Source organism: Trichoderma reesei (assembly GCF_000167675.1).
Source record: "Trichoderma reesei QM6a unplaced genomic scaffold TRIREscaffold_1, whole genome shotgun sequence".
Taxonomy (NCBI): Eukaryota; Fungi; Ascomycota; class Sordariomycetes; order Hypocreales; family Hypocreaceae; genus Trichoderma; species Trichoderma reesei.
Genome location: NW_006711148.1, coordinates 3171315 through 3195462, shown reverse-complemented (window position 1 = coordinate 3195462; position 24148 = coordinate 3171315). Strand labels below are relative to the sequence as shown.

The window sequence follows — 24148 nt, the reverse complement described above, 5'->3', positions numbered from 1 at the left end:
TGTTTCTCGTTTGGGTCGCAACCGTCAGCTGATGTGTGAACTGGACTTGAGCCCTGTGTACATGGTATGACCAGGTTTATTGATTTGTATTTGAGCCCCGTAGCGTACCGCCTTGAGACTCCTATCTGCTTAAAGAACCAGATGTTATGGTAATTCGCTATATGTCAACTCCGGATAATGACACGGCCGTGGGCTGTGGGCGTGGCAGGACCTGAGACGCATTCGAGGTGTATGTCAACCGCAGTCGCAGGGAGTTGTCACTGCTAGCGCCCGCCCACCACAGGCGCCGTCTCTAGTAGTACTTTGCAGTCCCCATCCAACAGCAATCCATCTTCCTCATCTCCCTGAACAACAACAACTTGAACGCATCAACAATCCCCAGTGCATCTACAGTCTATACGGCATTTTACCCGTGGCAAATCACACTCTTCCCGGCTCTCTCTCTCCTCTTTTATTCATTCAAACCATTGTCATAGCCGCATCTCAACCGTAACGCCATCAAACAGTACAACTCGCAAACCAAACCTCTCACCCTCTAAGCCATAACAATACCGGCATCAATATCTAAAACCCCAGCCATGAATGCCCCCAACGGCTCCTCCCGCACAACAAGAAGCTCCGGCCTCGCCACCGCGAGCAGCAGCACCAGCAGCACCCCAGCAAACAACGGCAACAAGACGAGCCTCTTCCGGAACCACTTCATGAAGCGGCCAAACGCCGGCACAACAACGACAACAACAACACCTATTTCTTCAGCACACGAGCCGGAAAGCATGCGCATGGACGTCGACACGCAGCGGCAGCAGAGGAGGCGCGAACCGTCGTCGTCATCGTCGTTGGACCTGGTGGTGCGCGACAAGAACGGGGATCCCGAGGTGGCTAATCCGCCGCCGCTGGTGGTGGATGATGAGGATGAGTTGCAGGCGCTGGAGATGCAGGAGGAGAATGAGAGTGAGGATCCCTACTACACCTCCATTGAGTTTTGCGGTCGAGGCTTGGGATGACGTTGCACTTGGGCAAATTGATCATGATGGCTGACTCTTGGTTTCCTCTTGGTGCGTTCTAGGGGAGAAGCAGCGTTTGGCAGAGGCCATTCGACTGTATCGAATAAGCCACAGCTCCGTGGTCCATCCAACAGAGGGTGAGCAATGATGCCAATGCTATTTTTTTTACTACTTTCACATACAAACGACTTTGGAACTGACACTTTAGCTGACTCGGTCCCTCTTCCAGCCCTGCTAGAGGCTGTGCGTGAGAGCAATAGGAACAAGGTCAGCGCCTTGGCTGAGGACAACTGGATGTTCGAGGCGGAAGAGCAGCCACGCCTGGCTTGAGCATCGAGATGTCAGCGCTCGAGCTACTCATCCCCCTTCAACCCCCCTTTTACTACCTTAATTTGATGTGCCCGCCTACGCCGTGTGTCTATGATACATGACTGAACTCTATTCGTCGCTACTGAAGATGCAAGGTATGAGAAGAAAGAAGAGGAGGAGGAGGTTGTTCGGAAGAGAAGATTACAGGATGATTCTGAGTTGACGATACCGCAGCAAGCCTACTAGTCTAGTCCTTCAGCAGCGGGAGCTTCCGCTCCACGCAAACCCGGCCGCCGTGTCTGCGGCGGCGGCGCGGCGCCTCCTCCGCCAAACAGCCCGCTCATCATGTCCATCAGGGGGTTGCTCTGTCGCGGCTTTGCGATGCCAAAGTACATCTCGCCAATCATCTCCAGGGGCTCCGCCCACGCCTCGGCCTCGTCAATCTGCGTCGCGTACTTGGACACCAGGCCCTTGTAGACCTCGGGAGCCCCCCGCTGGATGGCCAGGAGCAGCAGGCCCAGGAAGTTGAGCAGCGGCAGGCTGGGGAAGATGCGGGCGTCGCACGTGGCGCTGGAGACGTCCTGCACGCCGAGGGACGGGTTGTCGGTTGTGAGGGCGCTGATGAAGAGGCGGTAGCAGGTGTTGGCGGCGCGGACGTTGCCGACGAGGAGGTAGGGGAGGATGGCCCGCGCGGCAAAGTGCGGTGCCAGGTGGGCGTCGCCTTCTCTGTACCAGGCATATTCCATCTTGAGGAGCACTTCTGGAGAGTCCTTGGTCCCCAATATCAGGTGTCGTTCTGCCTCGTACGTCTCGTGCTCCTCTGCGTATAGTGATCCGGCGACGTGGTGCAGCTCGGGGTCGCCGGCAGGGTACTCGCCAAACTTGGACGACCATCTTTGGAAAAAAAAGCATTCAACAAGTCAGCACATTCTCCTCAGCATCTCGTAGCGTATAACCTCCCCCAAAAAGAGAGAGATCCGCCATTTTTCTTTTCTTCCATATACACAACAACAACAACAACAACGAGCGAAAAGGGATGACCAAACTACTCACCCCATGCTCTCGGCGATAAACTTCTTCCTCGTCGGCTCCGCGGGGTCAAACAGCCGCAGGCACGTCAGCAGCCGGCCCTTGCTGGTAGCGTCAGGCCTGAGCTCGGCCTGCTTGTAGACGTCGACCATCATGACGCAGAGGTCGCCGCCGCTGCCGCCCTGCGCGGCCTTGAGCAGCGACTGCGCGACGCTGTAGAGCACGTCGATGGCCGCGGGCCAGTTCTGGGCCTTGATGTAGCGCGAGGCGGCGACGCGCGTCTGCTGCTGCGCTTCGTAGTAGTCGCCCTCGGCAATCTTTTCCTGCAGCCGGGCGACGATGCGTTCGACTTTGTTGGCCATTGTTGGCGACTTTGATGAGGGGCGCGCGCGGGGCGGGCGCAGCTTTCTTTGATCGGGTTGAGACTGGGCGAGTGATGGAGGAGGAGTTTGTCTTTTTGGGCGCCTTGAGTGTTGGTTGTTGTAGCAAGAGGAGGCCTTGAGGGTAGGTAAGGTACCTAGCCAGATGATCTTAGTTGTAGCTACTTACGGGAGAGGAGGAGTGGGTGTCTTGGAGCTACATACCTTGTGGTGATGAGATACCTACTGGTAGAGAAGACGATGGAGGGGTCAAAGGTGGGAGAGCAACCTACCTACCTAGCAAGTTTGGGGTATGGATGATGCGACGATTTGGTAGCTCTAGCTTGCGGCTATCCTATATGAGGCTTGACTGAAGAGCTCTACTCAAGCCTATTACATCATCAGCGCGAATAGTGTAGCGGTTAGCATGCATGCTTCCCAAGCATGCGACCCGGGTTCGAGTCCCGGTTCGCGCATCTCTTTTTGCTCTTTTTGTGCTTTTTGTGTTTTTGGCGCTCTTTTGGCAGTTCTTGGTCAACGCAATACATTTTGATTTTCAATTTCAGAATTGTTGCAGAACTAGACTGAGGAGGGTCTGTGCTTGCGTTTCTACAATCTGGAAAATTGAGAGGGGAGTTTAGCATTGATCGATTGGCCGCTGGTTTCCCCCTCTGGGGTCTTGTAAACGCCTGAGCGATGTGTACCTACAGGCAAGACACGTCTAATCTCGCAAAGCACAGTAATAGCAAGCAGTCATATACCCAGAAACCAATGCTCTCAACTACCATAGTGTAACGTACGTTATCAAAGAGACACGCTTTGATACACCTGCTGCCTTTTACGTGCCAACCCAAGGGAGAGAGGACCAACTCCTTGCCTCTGGCTCGATATACCTAATCGAGCCTTGGGATAGGGAGCAGGCATCTCCTCGGAAAAGATACCGGTTTTGGCTTCCCCAAGCCCTATCTCCCCCATCCATATCAATGGACCCAAGTGCTGCCAGAAGACCTCCTACCCTTCTCGTACAGCCACTTGCTGTTGAGCCCGATGCTTGTCCTCTTGCCTGCTGAAGGGCTCGGTGAGGCAGGGTCGGGGAGGAGGGTTGACGAGGTGCTCGCGCCAAAGGAGCCATTGAAGGAATTGCCAAAGGAGCCTGGCGCCCCAAAGGATGACCTCCTGTGGCCCGCGCCATTAACGCTCTGGAGCAGAGGGCTCCCTATGGGGGAGAACTGGGAGACGGAGCCGCTGAAGCTCTGAGAAAGAGCGCTGGACACGGGGTCGCCCCGTCCCTCCAAGGGAGAGTTGGGGAAGCTGGCCCTGCTTCCCACCGAGCCTGCGATGGACGGAGTTCGCGAGTATCGCGGCGGGGTGCTGATGTTGACGTCGGGGGTAGGTGCTGTGACCGACGGGTTGAGGCCCAGCAGTTTGCGCTGGGTAGCCGTCAACGGGATGTCGGCGAGCTCGTCTTTGGGTCGGATGAGTGGCAGGCAGGCCATGCCGATTTGGATGAATGGGATGAGCTGGGCGACGAACCATGCCCAGCCGAGGTATAGTCGTACAGATTTGGGAAACCTATATATATGATGTTTCATTTGGCATTAGAGAACAAGTCCAGTCAACGTTCAATGCGCCGCGAGCCACAGCGTTCGCCCCCATTTTCCGGGATCTCTCACATTTGCGCGTCCACGTTGAACTTGGCCAGCAGCTGTAGCGACCACATGGCCAGCAGGGCGACAATGTTATAGGCGATCCGCCGCACGTTCTTTTCGGAAAAGTTTGTGGCATCGCGCCGCCTTGTGATTTCGTCGAGTCGAGGGTGGCGCCAGGTGCCGGGACTCTCAGTCGCCGCCGCCGGCGCGGTTTGCTTGACGGGCGTGGTCGCCCTGGCTAGGCTCGACATGATGCTGAGGAATTGCGAGCCTGGATGGTGAGGGTAGAAGGTAAAGGGAGCCGATACTTGTGGGCGGAGTGTCGCGCAAAGGGCTCGACGAGCTGGCGGTGAAGCAGGTCTGTCTGCTCGTGTCTGGTTGGGTTTCTGATGCGGCGTGTAAGCTGGGCCGAGCTCAAGTTTGTATGTAGTGCACCGAATATTACAGCAGGCGAGGCGCATCTAAGGGCAGAAGAGACGGGGAAAATCATGAGAAGGCTGAACGGGAGACGTGTTTAGACATACCTACCCAAGGCCTCGAGAAGCTGCTAGAGGATCACTGCGAGCGTCGCGCAGATTCACCGGGTTAGTACGGAGGAGTAACAGTGGCCAGGGCGGCCGTCGAGCTTGTGATGCCCCGATGTTGTTTATGTGTGCATGGCTACTGTTCGTGAGAGCAGAGCAACTGGACGAGATGAAAACGAGCAGGGGTTGATAAGATAGCTGACGTTTAGGTAGGTACACAGGTTAGTAAGTGTGTGTGAGTGGCAGAAGTTCAGTGCACCGGTTGGGGGGTTGGCGTATTGGCCCGCATCGTTACAGGGGGGCCTTCCAGTGGCTGGTCGGCTGTAGTCGAGGCAGCTTGCCCAAGGTTAAGGCCAGGGCTGTCTAGGGGATTTCTCTAGCGGCGTCACACCAGACAGCGCTGGAGGCTTTGGGCTTTGGACCTCGAAGGGCACTGGCGATGATGATGATGAAATGGAGGGCATGAGAGACTTTGATGATACGTACGTACATGTAGACAAACAATCATACACAGCGAAATGCATGGATTGATACTAGACAGCTTTTATTACCTACAACATTCGGTGCCCGTAGAACACGGTACAGACTGATGACCACAATTGCATACATGGCACACGCTTAGAACGAGTCTTGATCCAGTAGGTACCTGCAACCACAACGTCCACTGCAGGTTCCGGGTTGGTAGGGCGACGCATTGAATCATCGCAGGGCGGATTTTGGCCTTTTTTTGCTGCTAGCCTTCCTACACTAGCAAAGGCAAGGCGCGCGTTTCTTTGCTGCGAGCGTGCGCCTCGTGCTTGACCTCAGCTTTTCTCTTCCTTGCCCGCGCATTATTACTCGCACTTGCGTGCACCAGTCATTTCAGGTCTCCATTCCCGTTTCCTTTCGTCGTCATCTTCTCCCTTCCCTTTCCACACTTTCCTTCTCTCCCACACCAGCATCACGCTGTCCTTTCAACCGCCTGGCCACAACCTCACCATCAGCGCCGCCACGAGCATCGCCATCGTCATTGGCATTTGCATCAGCCCCCGACTTCTACATAGGTAGCGACGCTCCCACTCCTTCTGGCGCCAGAGGCGATAGATCATGCGCCGTTGATAGCAGCCATCGCCCACCAAACGACGAACGACGAGACACCCTCAATCTCTCCTCAACAAGCACCGCCTGCGGCCTCCTCCTCCTCCTCCCCTACTCAACGTCCCTCGCACCATGGCTGCCTCGCCCAGCTCGGCGGACGCGGCGTCGGACGCAGAAAATCCGAGCTCTCCTGTACAGGCAGAGGGCAAGTCCTCCGTTTCGCGCGCCGTCGAGGCCGAGGATGAAGACGCAGCCGTCGTCACTACCACCGAGACTGCTGAGAAGCCCTCCAGGAGCAAGGGGAAGGGCAAGGACAAGGACAAGGACAAGGACGCGCAGCCCCAGATCGGCAAGATCAGGCACCTGAAGAAGGAGGACGGAGAGCCTCTTTGGCGCAAGGATATCCAGTACGACTTCCTCCGCGCCGTCTTCGACAATGAGCAAAAGGTCTTTACCAACTCGTACGACCCCGAGCTGGAGAAGCAGTGCTTTGCCGACTTGTACATCGACACCATGGCACGCAGTTCCAAGACGAGCAAGGTGCTGCGGGACAAGCTGATGAATGACCGAGAAGCCGCCAAAGGCATGGCAATGGTCTGCCTGCTGGTCAACATGGGCCGCATGAACACGACTCTCAATTGTGAGCATCTCCTCATGCCTCTACTGGTTGAAGAGCCACGTCATGAGCGACCCCCAAGGTGAACTAACTCCACGAAATAGTCTTCCCCGAAATGCGAGCCCAGCTACGGACATACCACGCCATTCCCTCGCTGCAAGCGCAGCAAGACCCTCACGCCTACAAACAGCTGCAGGATGCTCCTCGACTCAAGTCAATCCTCAAGGGTGGCGCTGAAGACAGGGACGAGCCGAATTCCCTCGACAAGATCAAGAGCCGGGACATTCCTCGCACAAATCCCGTCAACCTCATCTTTGTCATGTGCAACTCGGCGCAAAAGGTCGCGGAGCTACACTTCCCCCTCCATCGCGAGTTTCACGATGTCATCATGAAGACGCAATACACCAGCGCGTCGCGAGCAAGGGCCTTCCTGTGGCTCATGTGGTTCTATCTCGAATCTGACTTCACAGAGGAGGGATGCGAGGAGAATCCTTTTGGTCCCGGCGTCGACTACGGCCTCGATGTCGCCAACCAAGGCGTCCCGCAGCTTGAAGAAATGACCCCGGAACAGGAGGCTGCCGAGAACGTTGACCCCCAAGTCGAGATCGACTTTGGCCACGAAAAGCAGAAAATAAGAGCCACTATCTTGGAGATGGACCATGTATATCTGACTGAGCGGGAGAAGCGTGGCAAGGTTCGGCCGTCGATAGGAGAGGAAGGGCCGGCGATCCTCCCTCGAATCCGGCCAAGCAAGCACGAATCCGACATGGAGAGTACGCGATCCACGCCGCCGCCCAGGGCGCTAGCCCGAACGATTGCCGTCATGAACGGACGCAGAGCAGCTCCTCTCAAGTATCAGATCTTTGAGGGTTCCTCGCCGGCCCGGCAGGGAGCCGAGACCGGCGTCGTCGCCAGAAAGCCTCGCCCACCGACAGCTCACCAGCTTGCGGTTGAGCGAAATCGAAGTCAGAGGGTGGAATACATTCTGGACCGCGGCCTCCGAAAGCATCATCATAGGAGCAGAAAGATTAGGCGTCAAGAGGGTGCTATTGTCAGGACGTACAGGCGCTTGAAGGCTCAGGCCGAGGCGGATCTTTTCGAGGACAGTGATGACGAAAACCACACTCCGCGCAACCTGCCCGTCAACGGCGAGAAGGGCAACGTCTTCAGAGAGAGGGGCGTCGGCGGCCTCTGCCTTTTGGCCACGGACAAGGACGACTACGGCGAAGAAGTAAGCTCGTACGCCGCCGCCATTCGACGATCCACTCGACGCCTCGCTCGTTGGCGAGAGCACAGAGACACACTCGGAGTGATTGCTCCAGTCAAGAAGCCCAAGCCGCCTACGGCCAACGAAAACGCCGAGAACGAGATGGCAGTGGATGCACCAGAAGGCCTCGCGGACGAAGCTTCGGACGTCAAGGTCAACGGCAACACGTCCAAAGAGGACAAGGACGTCGGCGGCGACGTTGCCATGATGGAAGATGTCGACATGGAGGAGGCTGAACAGGCGGCCCTGGGCGACGAAGACGCTGACGACGCCGACAAGACCGAGGTTCTGGTTGACTCGGAGGTTGAGTAGTCGGGCGCTGCTCGACTTGTGATATGGGGAGAGGTGAATCCCCCCTGAGGCGATATTCGAGAGGGAATTACAACGATGGGCATGGTTTTTGCTACACAGGGGAAACTTGTACACAAAGGAACTTTGTATGGATTAGGGAGAGCTAGATTTCTCAGGCGTCGAGGCGTTTGACCGAGAGCCCGCACTGGTGCTCCGTATGGATGAGAATTTGCAATTGATTGCGTTTCTAGAGACTCTAAAGCTGCTATATCGGGTTCATGGGATGCTTCTTCGCTTTATGGCAAGACCTAATCGAACGAGCCGCCATTTTACATGTTTGACGTTTGTCACCGAGGCAGTCAAATGAGAGGCGAAGGACGTACCTAAAGCACGAGTACGAATACGAATCCAATCTTCAACGAAAAATTCCTCTCCACCAAAAAGTTCAACGGCCTCATCCGGATCGCCGTCATCCGGCCGAGCGGTGAGGTGCGGCAGAATTGGGGTCGCCGCAAGTCCTCGGGTCACCGAGCAATATGAACACCCCGAACAAAGGGATTCCAATTGTGTGGTTTATTGATATAAACCACTGCAGTATTGATTAGCAGAAGTTTCCCCTTTTTACTTTCCTTGAACCAATTGTGCAATTGGGTCTTTGTTGGCGGCTCTGATTCTGTTCGTTTATATATACAGTTGGGCTTGTTCTTCCAGGCGTAAATTGGCTACCTACTCTGCCCAAGGTGCCCGAACAGTCGCATCCGAGGCGTTTGTTTTCATTTTCTCAACTCTCTCGTCACCGACATTGTCAAACGTACAACACCAATATTCTTCCCTAAACAGGTAATCAGGCATCTGGAGCCACAAAAGAGTCCAGCCATGCCCCGAACGGAACCCTCTTCGCCGCCGGGCGTATCCCGCCTCCTCGCCGTCCTGGGCCTGCTCACGGCGCTCCTCGCCTCGGTCATCTACGTCCTCGACCAGGACCTGGAGCGCTTCTACGTCTTCGAGACGGACCACCTGCACGATCTCGCGCAGAGGGGCATCGCGCAGCACGGCAACGACACGCGCGGCATCGTCAGGTACATTGTCGACGAGCTGAACGAGAGGGTGCCGGGCTATGTCAACCTCGAGGAGGACTGGGTGTTTAACAATGCTGGCGGTGCCATGGGCGCCATGTACATTATCCATGCCAGCGTGACGGAGTATCTCATCATCTTTGGTGCGTCATCGTCATCATCATCTTCTTCTTCTTCTTCTTCTTCTTCTTCGTCGTCGTTTTCTTCACCTCGACTCTCATACCCCTCGATTCCCCTCATTGATGAAACGCCCGAAGATCTTCATATCAACAGTTGAAAATCAATAGGCACCGCCATCGGCACAGAAGGCCACACCGGCCGGCACACCGCCGACGACTACTTCCACATCCTCACCGGCACGCAGCTCGCCTACGTGCCCGGCGAGTACGAGCCGGAGGTCTACCCGGCCGGCAGCGTGCACCACCTGCGCCGCGGCGACGCCAAGCAGTACAAGATGCCCGAGGCCTGCTTCGCGCTCGAGTACGCCCGCGGCTGGATCCCGCCCATGCTCTTCTTCGGCTTCGCCGATGGCCTGTCCAGCACCCTTGACTTCCCCACGCTGTGGAAGACGACGCATCTGACCGGGAGGCAGATGATTGGCAACTTGCTCAAGGGGAAGTTGTGAATAGAGGTGATCTTCAAAGGAGGGGTGTGGAGGTTGGCGGCTTGGTGTGGCTTTTCTCTTTGATTCTCTTTTCTCCATACAGACCATGATTAGGTTCTGGCGGTAAAAACCTGCCGAGAAAGAGGAGGAAGGGGAAAAGGCGTCTTGGATTCATGTGATATCGTGCAATAGAAGCATCGGCCAAAGTGTTATTGAAATATACTCCAGAGGGAGTATTCACCTCCAACACGCGTAATTGTACGGTTGCGAGAGTGAGTATATACACATGAGTGGGAAGCCACTCACCACATCCGCAAAAGGGGCCTTTCTGTCTCTGCGCGTTAACCAAAATCTGCCCTGTAGGTCCCAGCCAGCCAGCCAGAGGAGACAACCCAGCGTAATATACTGTCTCATGCTCGTCTTGTTTGGCCTGCCCCTATTCTGGCTTGGTCCTTGTACCATGACTTGCTCACCAGAGCTGCCATCGATATCACCATTCACTTGAGGATGAATGACACGTATAACGGTATCTCGGAGTCAGTGCATGTAGCAAGCTCGTATAATATATACTGCTTACTAAAGGCGAAGAACGATACGCTGAGAATATGACCCCTTACTTCACCAAGTCCCTGAGGAGAGCCCTCATCATGTTAATTTATATTTTTTTTTGTCTCCGCCCTACCACCAACGCCACGCCAATGTGTAGTTGTGCTAAAAGGGGGAAATCGGTGACCCATGCAAAACTCCCGTCAACCATTGTCCAAGCGGCTTTTTTTCAACTGTGTGTGTGTGTTTGGTTCTCCATCTCTTCCTGTCCTCCTGAGCCTTGTAAATGGCGCCTGTTGCGAATGATACCCATGAAACCAGAGAAATCCCTATGCGTTTTGTTCTTTTCGGGTTGATACAAATAGGATATAAGAGAAGAGAAAAAACAAACGTGAGGGAAGAGATCGTGTGAGGAAGTAGACAATAAACGAAACCGTGCTCCAGGTACACCCTTTTGAGTCATTTCGCAGCTCCGTACATGTCGGTACAAACGCCAAGGCTTGCAAGAAACAAAGCACCATCAATCCAATGAGCCCTACTGAAGGAGCCGTCAAAGGCGACAGTGCCTCTCGCTCAGGAGCTCTCTTATCTATGCGAGCCAACTCTCCTCGGCTCGCTTCAGGCCGCGCATGACAAGCCCCTCGTCCTCGTCATCGTCGGATGACTCGTCCTCAACATCATCTTGAATTCTCAAATTCTCGACAGAAGTCGTCGTGGCCTGAATCCGGGCTTCTTGGCTGTCCTCCTCCTCCTCAAACATCCACGTTAAGCCGTTTGCTTCTTCTTCCAGCGGGAACATTTCTCTTGCGTATTCTTCCAATCCGCGAGGGCCCTCCCACAACTCGAGCGCTTCCCGGGGGCAGCTGGCTTCGAGCTTTGGGTCGCCAAAGTACGGCGGCTGCTTGGCCGGATCCTTTTGAGTATAATCAAAGAGCTTCTCCAGGGCTTCCAGCTGTTCCCGATAGCCTGTGGGAATGCGGACCTTGATCTCGATGGGCCCTCTGACATAGCGCACGGGGCGACCGACTCCGCGAGCGAACAGCTCACAAGCCTCAATCGGGGTTAAGTATTCGTAAGCCAAGGCGATACGCTCTCCTGCCCACTTGGAGACGCCGTCCTTGAACAGCTGAATCACAGCAGGTCCAACATCGTGTTCGGCGTCCAACCAGGGTAGCTTCACATTCTCATGGAAGGGTGCCTGCCAGGTAAAGGAACCGTCTGGCTGCAGCTCCATGCAGAACAGCGGGTATAGCAGGGAAGTGAAGTTGTTGTTGTAGATTCCGGTGTAGACAAAGGTGGCGGGCAGTCCCAGTTCTCTTACATACTCCTCGACTTTGTGCTTGGCCGCCCATAGAGGCAACGATGGCCACTCGCTGTTGTATGCTGCGTGGTCGGGCATGGACGAGTAGATGTAGTGTTGGATATTGGCCCGCTTGGCTGCATCAGCTAGGGCCTTGCCGATCTGCAGTTCGTCGCCGTAAAAGGTGGTGTTTATGAAGGCAAGCTGCGCGCCGCGGAACAGGTTCTCAATCAGCTCGTGGTTGACGCCTACGCCCGGCATTGGGCCATTCTGAGTTACGTCCTTGTTCTCCTTGGTAGGCTGGTGTCTTGTATAGAGCTCGCCGACGAAGACGGTGACGTTGGGATTGGTTGAGACTTCTGTCGCGACAACTCCTTCGAGATTCCTGAGCTGCGCACGAACATGGTAGCCAACAGCAGTCGCCACGCGAATCAGCGATGCAGCCTGGCGGCCGCTGGCGTTTATAACGGCGATGGTCTTTGGGGCAGACATGAACCTCTTGGTAGGACGGAAGGTCAAGGAATTGTTTCTCGAGTTTGCCAGAGGGGAGGATTCTGAATAAGAGGAGCGCGAGTGCTTATGCTGCTTGTGGAAGCCGTTTGTCTGATCGGTCGCGATATGGATGGGTAGGGCGCCCGTTACGGATCCGTTGATTTGTGCCGGCATGGCTCCGTTTGCCTTGGGGTGTCTTGTCGCAAATTGTCAAGCCGAAGCCGGGTAGAATAGGCCGGCGATGCAGCGGTATGGTTGCTCCGACGCAAGATGTGTATTTCTTCGACAGGCGAGGCTACCGTTATCCGGACGCGCCAGCCCGTCTGTAGAACAGAGGCAGTCGCCCAGTTTGCGGTATTGCTGGTGGGGGATGAGAAGAGTGGCAGTAGGGCTTGTCTCTCAGCTCATAGACCGGGGCGGATCGACTGTACGTAAAAGCGAGGTATGACAGTGGATCGTCGGGCGTGGGCCGTGGGCCGTGGGCTCTCTGAACGGACGAGCGTGGGAGGACAAGCAACGAGGAGGGTAATACTTGTAAGACTTGGGTGTAGGTAGGTCGTGGCGGCGGTGATGGTGGTAGCAGTCCCAATCGACGGTAATGGAAGGAGGAGAGGAAGAGGAAGAGGAAGACGGGGAAGAAGTAAGGTATGTGGCAGGAGGGTCAAGCCGACGGGTGGAAGCGGCGTGGAGCAGGTGCCTTGAGCTGGCGGCTGTCCAATGTCTCGATCCAATGCAACGACTCTTGAGAGGGTCAGCTTGGCGAGACTCAGCGTCGAACTTGTCGGGTCTGGGCCGGTAGCACAGCACCAAGTCCGGGGGACAAGCCGCGGATGGTCGAGAGCGGTGGGCGAATGAGTAAGAAGAGGCGGGAATGGGTGTTACAATTGGTCGCAGGGGCCGATGACGGTAACCGGGATTGCCTGTGGGCGAGTCTATGGTGGTATAGCGAGGCGCAAGGGGCTCGAGGCGATGCTTCTGCGCAGGTGATGCCGTGCTCGAAGCAGTGCAAAAGGCAGAATCCGAACGTCTACTCGGTGTAAACGGCGACCAAGCAAGACGGAATGCGTCCTCGAATCATGGAGGGGTTCTCTTTGACTTTTTTTTTTTTTAACCCCCGATAAGACGGGCGGCTTGCGGTCGATTTAGCTCGCGCGAATTGGTCGACTAGCTCTGTCAAGGGAAGAAAAAGATTGGGGTCAGTTGAACGCTGGGCTCGCCACGCCAAGGCTCTTTCAAGAATGTATGGCAATTTCTTACTTGAAATGACGGCCGCGCGCTGAAACCAGTAATAAGAGGGAGAGCTAGTAATAGGAGGAGCGAGTTCTGCGTATGGGTGGCAGGGCGATAAGGGATGAGGAGGGGGGTGCTTTTTGGCCGTTGGGATGCTGGATCTCGAAATGGAGGGGACGAATCTGGAGGTACGAAGTAAGGTACGCCGCACTGTAATCAGGCAAATTCCATGTACCCTGTCCAATCCCTTTGGCATCACCAGACACTGATTCGGTATAGATAAGGCGACGACGGCTGATGCATCATGCTGATGGAAAGTGTGCAAAACCCGAGAGATGAAAGCGAGAAGGAAATCAATACAGCGATAGCGGCAAAAGCTGATATATCAGGGCGCAACTTCAGGTAACAATCGCACACTACGAGCATCTCATAAGGTAGGTACCTACCTAGGTTGAACCTTACCACATTCATCTTACAAAGTGGAAGGTACCTGTGTGAGTCCCGAGCGAAGTCAACCGCGATGCAATATGACGGCACCCCTTGCCTCGCCCAGAGCAGCAGGAGCGACTGTCGGAGCCGGCGGCAGTCCACCTGCCACGAGAACGAGTACAGGTACCGCTCTGGCCCCCGCGACGAGGGACTCGCAGCCAGCCGTATCAGGTACCAGGACTTTTGTGCGGCGGGCTGGTACCCCCTCCACCTGCGGGCAAGTGCGAGAGCCTCACGGAGCCAGCTTCAACTGCAAGGTACTCGACAGGTACGGGACCTCTGCCGCTAGGGGTCACTCTTTGCGGTCGGAAAATGGGGGGAAAGGAGGAGTCGAGCCCTAGCCCCCAGACCCTCTTCCATGGCTAACGACGGCAAGAGGGAAAAGGGTTCACGATTGGAAGAAGGACAGTGGGACAAAGGGAAGGAAGGAAGGAGAAGAAAAAGTTCGCAGACCCTCTCGAGCCGCTATCAACAGGAACGAGGTACCGCTCTGTAGTGGTACCAATCGTTTTTGAGTTGGCTAGCCTCGATCTCCGTCATCATGGGCCCCTGTCTGGAGTACCGTGCAGACTACCTATCCAGCCACGTACCCCCTCGGTAATAGGGCCACCGTATCTAACCATTTTAGGTCACCACCCGCGCAGGACATCCAAATGTGGAAGGTATAGCGCTCCGCATATAAATTAGTATATAAAGCTAAGTACCTAGCACTAAGGGCTGTATTCTATCTATAGAAAAAAAAAATAACACACCACTAATAAAAAAATAGCTTGCTATAACACCACTATAATGCAATTGCGCCCTTAGCTATAATATTATAATAAGCACCTGATTTTTAATCTGTAATGTCTCTGCAGCCACTGCACTAACTTAGGCTATTTTAAGGTTATAAGGAAGCCTATAACTGTCTTTAATTATATGCTAAAGATAAGGGCTTTACCGTTATCCGCTTATGCGTAATAAATTATTATATAGGCAAAGCTTGTTAATATAATATTGCCTGCGCCTGCTTAGGCATATATATAGGCAGGGGCTACAGCTTAAAGCATTCTAGTATATGCAAGACAGGATGCCCTTTCTAGGTTAAGATTTTATAGAAGTTTAAACTTTAAGGACTTTAGGCAATTAAGATTATCTGCAAAAGTTATAATTATAATCCTAGGCTGGCTATTATATTCCTAGAGTATTATAAGCTTGCTTATAAATATCTTATTAGCATTATAGTAAATAAGGAGATAGGCTTAATAGCAAGGGCAGTATATTATGCGCTAATAGCCTAGGAGCCAGACCTTCTTATTATAATATGTAATATATAAAATTTAGCATTATAGGAATTGCACTGCTAACTTAGTAAATATACTATAATACAGGCGCTAATTAAAGACCTTATAAAGCGCGAATTTTATTTTAAAGATAAATATAACTACTAGGAATTTTTAAAATGTCTTTTTATTATAATTAATTATAATTTTAAGTAGTAGGAGGCATTGCTAGATATGCTAATAGTTAATATAACTTATAACACTAATTATTATAGCCTTAAGCTGCTAGAAATTAATAGTATTATAAATTTAGGCACTATTTTTCCTATAGCCTTTGCCTTTAGCTATAATAAAGATAAAGCTGTCTATATATAGGTTTTAGGGCATCTGCAGTTAGTGCTAGTGTTTTATATATTTAAAAAGGTAATATTATTAGAATGACTTCTCCCTTAAGTTATAATTATAGACTTTGCTGCTGCTAAATGCCTAGTAATTACTAGCATCTTCCTAGGCGCCTAAAGATAGATCTATATTTAGTATATCTTTAAGAATATTCTTAAAGCTGTTTATAAGCGCTAGAGCGGCTATAACTCTGCTGCTACTGCTACTGCTATTAATATAATAAGCCTTAAGGAGATTGTTAATAAAAATTTTTTACCTTTAATGCAGTTAGTTATAAATATAAAGGCAGACTTCCTATTAGCCTAGCGTTAGCTTCTCTATACTTTAATGCCTCTTGCATTTAATACTAAATAGAAGGATATAAAAAAAATATTTAAAGCTTAAGTTAGTAAGTTAGTTTCTTATTTTTACTGTTTTTTTATAAATTTACTTATAAATTTAGTGCTTTTGCATTATTTAAATAAAACCTATATACTGCTTAAGACCTAATAGGCTTATGCATTTATAAAAGACTACTATAATTATAAATATTATATAACTTCCCCTTATAAGGCATAACACTCTAGTATAAAGTCCTTCCTTTAATTATAAAATAATAACCTGCAGCAGCTTTTTTAAGCTTTAAAGAATTAATAAAAGATGCTAGAAGTATAGTATTTAAAGAGGTTAAGCCTAGAGACTATAAGAGTATATAATATCTTTTATTAGCCTTTATAATAAAACCGGCCTTATAAGCAGAATGCTAAATAAGCATTTATTATTAAATTAATATACTTAAGGAATAAGTCCTTAAGTTATGCGCTTTTAGTATACCTACTTATAGGAGGAGTTAGGGCTTAATATAGGCCTGTGCTAGGCCTAACTTAGGCTTATTACATACTAGTATATATAACACCTATAGCCACTACCTAGGCCTATTATAGGCCTAGTTCCTAGCTAATTAAAATGCAGGCATAGCCTAAGTCCTTTATATACTCTCCCTATTTATCCTCCTAAATAATTTTCCTAACTATCTTACTAAGGCAATCCTATTTATAGTTTAAAGTAAAAGAAAAAATTCCTTATTTATTATTTAGTTATATTTAGGTGTTTATTTTTATTTATATTAGTATTAAGCTATGCCCTATATATATGTGTTATATTTAAAAGGAAAAAATTTTAAATATATTCTAGGCCTAAAGTAGGGGCTTAGTGTATATTACCCTAGGTAAATATAACTTATATTATTCCCCGCTTTATATTTAGTGCTAAACCCACTTAGTATTTAGTATATATAAAATATCTTATATTATGCGCTTATTATGCCTACTTTCTACATTCTATATTCTAGCCACTAACTCCTGCCCCTAATACTATTATTATTACTATTACTATTATACTTTCTTATTACTACTAGTATAAACCTTATCTAATCCTTATTATATCTTACTAATATTCTAGTAGTGTCTGTTATTATATTTACTCCTCCTCCTCCTTTAAATAGGGGTAATAATAATCCCCCTAACCCTTACTAAGCTATAAGTATATATATTTTATTTATAATAAAAGAAGTGCTAATTTAAACTGCAGCTGCGCTAGTCCCTTAGTAGTTTCTTTATAAAAGGGGATTCTAATAATAATAATTCCACTCCTCCTAAAATAAAAAGAGAGATTTATAAGCACTGCATTAAGAAGCTTATTAATATAGGCAAGATTAATTACTAGTTAGGATAAGGTCTAGGCTATACCTAGTGCTATAAGGACTATATCCCTTGCATTTAGATTAATAAAGTATTTACTATAAAACTATGCCTATACTATTTACTGTATAAGTTAGTAAAACTGTTTAAGGATTCTGGCATTATAGTAGCCCTGGCTACTAAAATAAAAAACAGCAAGCTAGGTATAAGAATTTGCCTTTATAAGAACTTCTAATATCTTAGGCAGGCCTTATAATAATCCTTTTAGAAAGCATGCGCTGCCCTTAAGCAGGCGTATTCTGCTTATATACTTACTAACTTAGCTCCTACTATACCCCTATCTGCGCCTAGTATAGCTAGGCATAGTCTTATCTTCCTAGGCTTAAGACTTGCTTAGCCTGTCTTTACCACTCCCTGCGCTAGCCGCTAAGGCTAATAAGATATATTCCTATAAATGCAAAATGCTATTAACTTAATACTTTAAAACCAGGAATAAATTATTTATAAGATGCGCTAAGATTAGGCAGAGAATCAGGTAGGTTAAGTCCTTATTATATCCTTATTATGTTTATATTACTAATATCTAGGCATAGGAAAGCATTAACTGCCTTAATAATGCAGTTACTTAACTTATTAAGAACTAGGTGGGCAGTAGCCTGCATACCCCTTACTGCTACTATTCCCCTTACTGATATAAGCTTAAGGCAGGTCGCTCCTCTAGCTGCTTAGGCTTATATTAGGGCTATACTTATAGCTAGTCTATCTCCCTTATAAAGGCATATAAGCACTGCTGCTCCTACTATAATAATAGTGTGTTTTAGTAGGCGCTAGCTTAGCCTGTTATTAGTTTATTCTAGACCTATATTTATTTATTTTCCTTATTCTTCTTTTTCTTTTTTTTTTTATATTTATATTAAAGAATTTATTTTTAGTTTTATTTTTTTTTTATTAAAATTATTTAGCGCCTAAGGGGCGGCTGTATTAGGTGCGTTTTAGTAATTAATTAGAGTTTTAGTCTTATTTCTTGCCCTCCTATCTCTTCCTATTTAAAACTAGACTGTTATATATATAAACATCCCCCTATTCCTTTTTAAAGGCATCTAATGCCGCTATATTTTTAAACTGCTCTAAAGGTTCTTATATAGGCTGGTTATAGCTAGTCTATTTTACTAATATATTATACTATTTCCCTTATCCTTTAGTATTTTAAGCAGCTAGGATATATTTAATACTATATTCCTCCTTTAGTTTTAAGTTATTTATAAATAAGACCTAAGTAAGGCCTGGTCTAGAGTTAAAGAGGATTTATATTAAAAGAGGATTAAAAGCAGCCTATTTTACTAGGTTAATATAAAAGGTAGAGTAGATATTGCTTAGTATATCTAGCTTAACTATAAGCGCAGTTAGTATATTTATTACCTTATATTTTATATAAAGCCAGTTAAGTTTTCTGCTTAGCTGGTTTATCTTAATATATTATAGAAATAACTACACCTTATCCCTAACCTGGAATTTCTTTATAAAATAGCAGGAATAATCTACATTTTCCTACTAGCGTTACTAGTAAAAGGTAATTACAGCTTAAGCTAGCTTAGTGCCCTCCTTTAAGTGGTTAAGGAATGCTACTGCTTAACCTTTTAGTAAAGTCTTACTAGTAATAGGCATTTCCCTTTTCTAAATAAGCTTAATATTAAACCTATTTAAAAGCCAGTTTAGGCTTATATTTATAATTAAGGAATTCTATTTATTTAAGGCTAGCTAACATACTGTAAGGTATTAGGGCTAGTTATACTGCATAAAGGATACTATTAGGCGCAGTATAGCTTAAACCTCCTAGTTAGCTCTTTTTATACCTTTATTTATTTAAGGATAGTAGGCAGTAAATAGTAACTATTTAATGCCTATAAGCTTATAAAGTGTTAATTAAAATTAGCTAACCTAGTCTAAGCCTCTATTACTAATAATCTAGGATAGGAACTTATAAAACTGCCACTAAACCTTTTTAAAACATTCTGCATAAACTTCTGCCTTTATAAAGGTTATAGCCTCTAGCTAGATATACTTTAATAAGCAGTTAGTAATAACTATTAGGTATTTTAGGTTAGAGTTGCTTTTTACTAGGAGGTTAACTATAAAATTAATTAAAATCTGTTACTAAAATTAATTTAGACTTAGGAGTAGCTGCAGCAGGCCTTATTACTAGCGCTAAAAGATATAGCTACTGCAGTAATAGCAGTTCTATATAAAACGCAAGACAGCTTATAATATACTATCTTAATAGTATAAGTAATAAAGGAGGAAGAAAGTGCTATTTTATCCTAAATATTCTGCTAAGGAGGAGTTATAAACCTATTATATTATTATAGTAAACAGTAGCTTTTAGTTAGGTAGTTATAATTAGTCCTAGTATATTAGCGCTCTTTATGCATTTAGGCTGCAGTTAAATATCTATTTTTATATAGCCGCCTCCTTAAAGAACTTTTAGGCTTTTTATAGTATAGCTTTTAAATAGTAATAGTATATTTTATTCTTAGCTACTGCCTAGTCTTATAGTAATTACAGGTAAGAGTCTGTAAATAGTATATATTTAATTAGTAACTATATTTACTTTATATTATTTACTAAACTAGGCTTATTACTTTTCTCCTCCTTACTAGTAAGTAAATCTGTATTATTACTATTTAAATCCTTAATTATGCTAAAGTATATAATTAAGATAGGTTATATTACTTAGTCCTTATATGTTTTTACTACTAGGACGTCCTGGTTATATTTTAAAAGTATGTCTAGCTAGCTGGCTTAGCGTCCAGGCTAGAAATAAAGGTAATAAGAGAATTAAAATAACTCCTCTACCTACTATACTTAATATTCTAAGATTATCCTAAAGCAGAGGAAGTATTTTAAGTTCTTATAATTAGTAAGGATTATAAATAGTTTTACTATACTAATTAGGTCTAAGCCTTAAGCTTTTAGGCAGAAGATAATTATAAAGAGTTCCTTATTATAAATTATATAGTTCTATTTTGCTACTATAAAAGAAGCTAAGTAGTAGGCTACTAGGCAGAGGACTTTATCTACATTATACTATAAAAGGTAACTGCCTATTACCTTACTAAAAGAGTCTGCTTTAAGGACTATATCCTATTTAAGGTCCTACTAGGCCAGTACTAGATATAATATAAAAGCCTTTTTAAGTGTATTAAATGCCTTATCCTGCTTCTTTCCTTAAATAAATAGGAAGTTCTTTTTTATAAGCTATATTAGGGGTTCTGCTAGTTTAGTAAAATTAGGGATAAATTTATAGTAAAAATTAGTAAAACCTAGGAAACTTTATATACCTTTTACTTTTCTAAGGGCTTCTTATCCTTTAATTACCTAGACCTTTTTAAGGTTAGGTTAAATATAAATGCTAGCCTTAATAATATATCCTAGGTATTTAACCTCCTTTATAGTAAATGCGCACTTATTAATATTTATATTTAAGCCTACTGCTTATAGCTTCTTTAGCACCTAGCGCACCTTTCTTATATAGTCTGTATATAAGCCCTTAAAGTAAATTAAGATATTATTAAGATATGCTATTATAAAATCTTTAAAGGCGCTGCTTAAAAATTAATTAATATACTGCTAAAAGGTTATAGGTATGCTAGCTAATTTAAAGGGGATAACTAACCACTTAAAAAGACTAAAATAGGTGTAAAAAGCTATAAGGTATTCCTTGCCTTTTATAATATATAGTTTATAAAAAGCGGCTTAAATATTAAGCTTTATAAACTAGTAAGCTTTTAAGAGTGAATATAGTGTTTTATAAATTAGAGGGAGGGGGTACTAGTCTTATTTTATAATCTTATTAAGTGCTTAGTAGTTTATATAAAACTGCTATTCTCTGCTGCCCTTTTTTATAAGGAGGACAGGGGCTGCGGCTAATAAGGAGCTAGCTTAAATCTACCCCTTATTTATTAGGTCTATAATCTGCTTTTATAACTTAAGCAGGTAGTCCTTAAATATACTATATAATAGTCCTTAAAGGAGCTTAGCTGCATGCCCTTTTTTATCTTTCTAGATTTAAATATAGTAGTTTAGTAATCCTTAATAAGGAGGCAAGCCTAAGGCCTTCTCTTTATTAAATAAGTTTATAAAGCTGTAAAGTTCTTTTAGCAGCTTTTAAAGGAGATCTTAAAAAGATTAGGTTATTAAGCTAATTACTATCTAGAGTACCTTTATAATCTTCTAAATGCTAGTTATAAGCAGTATAATATTATTATTTAGTTATTTTTATATATACTAGGCAAGGCTTATAAATATAGCGCTTAAAATATAGCTTGCTATTAGGCATATGTTATATTTATCTAGTTTATATATAATTAGGCTGTTTACTAATTTAATTTCTAGCTGGCCTTATTTTATATTTATAATAATACTGCAGAGGCGCATTTATAAAAGACTTAAAATAATATCTTAAGCCAGTCTAGGGATAATATATAAAAGAGCTAGATACCTTTAGCTATTAATATTTATTACTGCTTTAGTAATGCAGTTAACCTTAAGGTTCTAGGAGGAACCTACTGCTATAATAAGGGTTTATAATAAGGGAAGCGGGATATAGTTAAGTCTTAACTTTTATACTGCCTACTTGCTAATTATACTATAATAATTACACCTGCTATTAACTTAAATATTTATAAAATATTAGTTATTAAAAAACACTAAGATAAGAAATAGTAGTTTATCTATCTAGTCTATTATCTCTTATCTCTTATCTTTAAAAATATCTAGGTATATGCTAGGCAGGGGTAGTAAATCTAGTATTAGCCTTTAAGCAGGACTTAGCTTAAAGGCATTTTATTTCTCTTTTCCTCCTCCTTGCTATTATCCTTATACTTATTCTCCTAGAACTGCATAGTCTTAATAAAGATAAGGCGCTATGCAGGGAGAAGGTAGTATTATATAATATAGTAGTTAGCAGAGCTATAGTAAAGGTATTTATTCCTTTATTTATATCTGGCTAGGATTTTTAGGGAAACCTATATTATTCTCTAACCCTTTATTATAAATAACTTTATTCTTATATTAAAAGAGCGTCCTTTCTTTAATTAGGAGGCATAGTTGCAGTCTATATATATACTGTTTATGCCTATTATTATTATATCTTTATTATAGTTTATAAAAGGGGTTATAGTTAGCTTTAAGGCAACTAGGTGCTATTCCTTAATATTAAACGTTTTAAGTTTTATTATAATACTATAGTACTTAGCTACTGCCTTATTAAAATTAGTATATAAGATACTGCAGCCTAGGCTGCACTTATATATTCTGCAGTTTAAGGTGCGCTAAAGCTAGTTAAGTTTTATATTAGCTAGCTAATCTAAACCTCTAGCTAAAGCAACCTTCTATTTAAAATAAATATAAAATATTATAAAAGATTCCTTAAAGCGCTGCTAGAGAATTTTAAGTTTAGCCTAAGCTAATTCCTTTTTATAAGGATTTAAAAATACCCTCTTTATATATTCTAGGAATGCTTATAGGTCTAGGTTACCTAATGCTATACTATATTTATAAAAAGCTATAACCTTTACTTATGCCTTTTATATTAAGCTGTCTTAAATATAAGTGTATTAGCTTATTATACTACTAATAAACTTCTAATTTTAAACTAGTTTATGCACTATTATATACTTTTAGGTAAAAAAGGTAAATAGGTTACTGTTATATTACTTACTAATTAAAAGAGGCTTAAGCTTAGACTTATCCTCTTCCTCTTTTATCTTAGCTATTAAGGTGTGTTAGACTATTCCTGTATTAGTAGGTATTAAGTCTAAGGCAGGTTTATATTAAACTAGGTTTTATAGCTGCGCTACTTAATTTTATAATAAAGTTATCCCTTTTATAACTGTATTAAAGAGCTGCTAGATATTAGCTAATAATAGTTCTAGCAGTAGCTAAAAGTTAGCTAAAGGCAGTATAAGTATAAGATAATTTCCTTTTATTATAGTAAAGTATATTAATTATAATAAAACCGGCCTTATAGGCAGAATGCTAAATAAGCATTTATTATTAAATTAATATACTTAAGGAATAAGTCCTTAAGTTATATGCTTTTAGTATACCTACTTATAAAAGAAGTTAGGGCCTAATACAGGCCTATGCTAAGCCTAACTTAGGCCTATTACATGCTAGCATATATAACACCTATAGCCACCACCTAGGCCTATTACAGGCCCAGTTCCTAGCCAATTAGAGCGCAGGCATAGCCTGAGTCCTTTACAGCCTCTTTTTTAAAACGTAATTAACTGTATTTTCTAGAAGGCGCTGTCTCTAGTTTATAATTAGTACCTTAAGGTAAAGGCATTGCGGCTTTTTCCTATATAAAAACCTATAAGGGAGTGCTTTAAAGACTTTATAACCTAGTATAGGCTGCTATATGCCTATATTATTAACAGCTCCCTTTATCTTAATATTTCTTATAATAGGAAAGATTGCTAAGTCTGTGTGGTTAAGCTATTACTGCTGTTACTATTTAATAACCACTGGCTGCTGCTGTTTAATTTAGTGAGCTTTTTTAAATAGATGCTATTGCCCTTAGTTCTTTATATTAATAAAAATAGGCTAATCTAGATCTATACTGTTATATATATAATCCCTAAGTCGTTTTGCAGAAATGCTGCCTAAGGAATAACCTAACTAATAAGCCTGCCCCTAGGCAGCGCTGTTAACACTAAGGCCGGCTATAAAATTTATTATAATAAGCTTTACAGGCTATGCTAGCAGGGTCTGCTAACCTAGGGCTAGCTACCTTCCTGTAAGCTGTAATATAGTAGGAAATTTAGCAAGCCTTAGGAAATTGCATAATACCATAAAGTCCGCTAATAATTATGCAAATGCCTATTTTACTAGCTTTAAATCCCATCCATAAGACTTTCTAATGCTCTAGTGCTGCTAGATC

General features: G+C 45.1%; 6 protein-coding genes across 6 annotated transcripts; 3 read left to right on the top strand and 3 right to left on the bottom strand.

Annotated features, from left to right (window-relative positions):
* Positions 1-578: 578 nt before the first annotated feature.
* Positions 579-1004, top strand: TRIREDRAFT_103252 (uncharacterized protein; the record flags this gene model as incomplete). Its single annotated transcript, XM_006961824.1, has 1 exon — positions 579-1004. The coding sequence occupies one exon, from the start codon at positions 579-581 to the stop codon at positions 1002-1004; it is 426 nt and encodes a 141-aa protein (XP_006961886.1).
* Positions 1005-1555: 551 nt separating this feature from the next.
* TRIREDRAFT_54961 (uncharacterized protein) lies at positions 1556-2704 on the bottom strand (the record flags this gene model as incomplete). Its single annotated transcript, XM_006961376.1, has 2 exons — positions 1556-2207; positions 2367-2704. 2 exons carry the CDS (start codon positions 2702-2704, stop codon positions 1556-1558), a joined length of 990 nt encoding a protein of 329 aa, XP_006961438.1.
* Positions 2705-3513: 809 nt separating this feature from the next.
* On the bottom strand, positions 3514-4951 carry TRIREDRAFT_21358 (uncharacterized protein). The gene is made up of 3 exons (XM_006960939.1): positions 4875-4951; positions 4375-4736; positions 3514-4273 (listed from the first exon to the last, which is right to left on the bottom strand). Exons 2-3 carry the CDS (start codon positions 4599-4601, stop codon positions 3682-3684), a joined length of 819 nt encoding a protein of 272 aa, XP_006961001.1. The 5' UTR covers positions 4602-4736; positions 4875-4951; the 3' UTR covers positions 3514-3681.
* Positions 4952-5725: 774 nt separating this feature from the next.
* TRIREDRAFT_74381 (uncharacterized protein) lies at positions 5726-8146 on the top strand (the record flags this gene model as incomplete). The annotated part of the gene is made up of 2 exons (XM_006961823.1): positions 5726-6591; positions 6672-8146. Exons 1-2 carry the CDS (start codon positions 6084-6086, stop codon positions 8144-8146), a joined length of 1983 nt encoding a protein of 660 aa, XP_006961885.1. The 5' UTR covers positions 5726-6083.
* Positions 8147-8973: 827 nt separating this feature from the next.
* TRIREDRAFT_74379 (erg2 C-8 sterol isomerase) lies at positions 8974-9826 on the top strand (the record flags this gene model as incomplete). The annotated part of the gene is made up of 2 exons (XM_006961822.1): positions 8974-9344; positions 9489-9826. The coding sequence occupies exons 1-2, from the start codon at positions 9002-9004 to the stop codon at positions 9824-9826; spliced, it is 681 nt and encodes a 226-aa protein (XP_006961884.1). The 5' UTR covers positions 8974-9001.
* Positions 9827-10940: 1114 nt separating this feature from the next.
* On the bottom strand, positions 10941-12317 carry TRIREDRAFT_74375 (uncharacterized protein; the record flags this gene model as incomplete). Its single annotated transcript, XM_006961375.1, has 1 exon — positions 10941-12317. The coding sequence occupies one exon, from the start codon at positions 12315-12317 to the stop codon at positions 10941-10943; it is 1377 nt and encodes a 458-aa protein (XP_006961437.1).
* Between the last annotated feature and the right edge of the window lie 11831 nt (positions 12318-24148).

Bases quoted from the DNA above. Each gene is read 5' to 3' on its own strand.
- TRIREDRAFT_21358 (XM_006960939.1), bottom strand. From the start codon at position 4,601: ATGTCGAGCCTAGCCAGGGCGACCACGCCCGTCAAGCAAACCGCGCCG. The intron at 4,274-4,374 runs GTGAGAGATCCC...TCATATATATAG, and splicing joins TTCAACGTGGACGCGCAAAT to GTTTCCCAAATCTGTACGAC.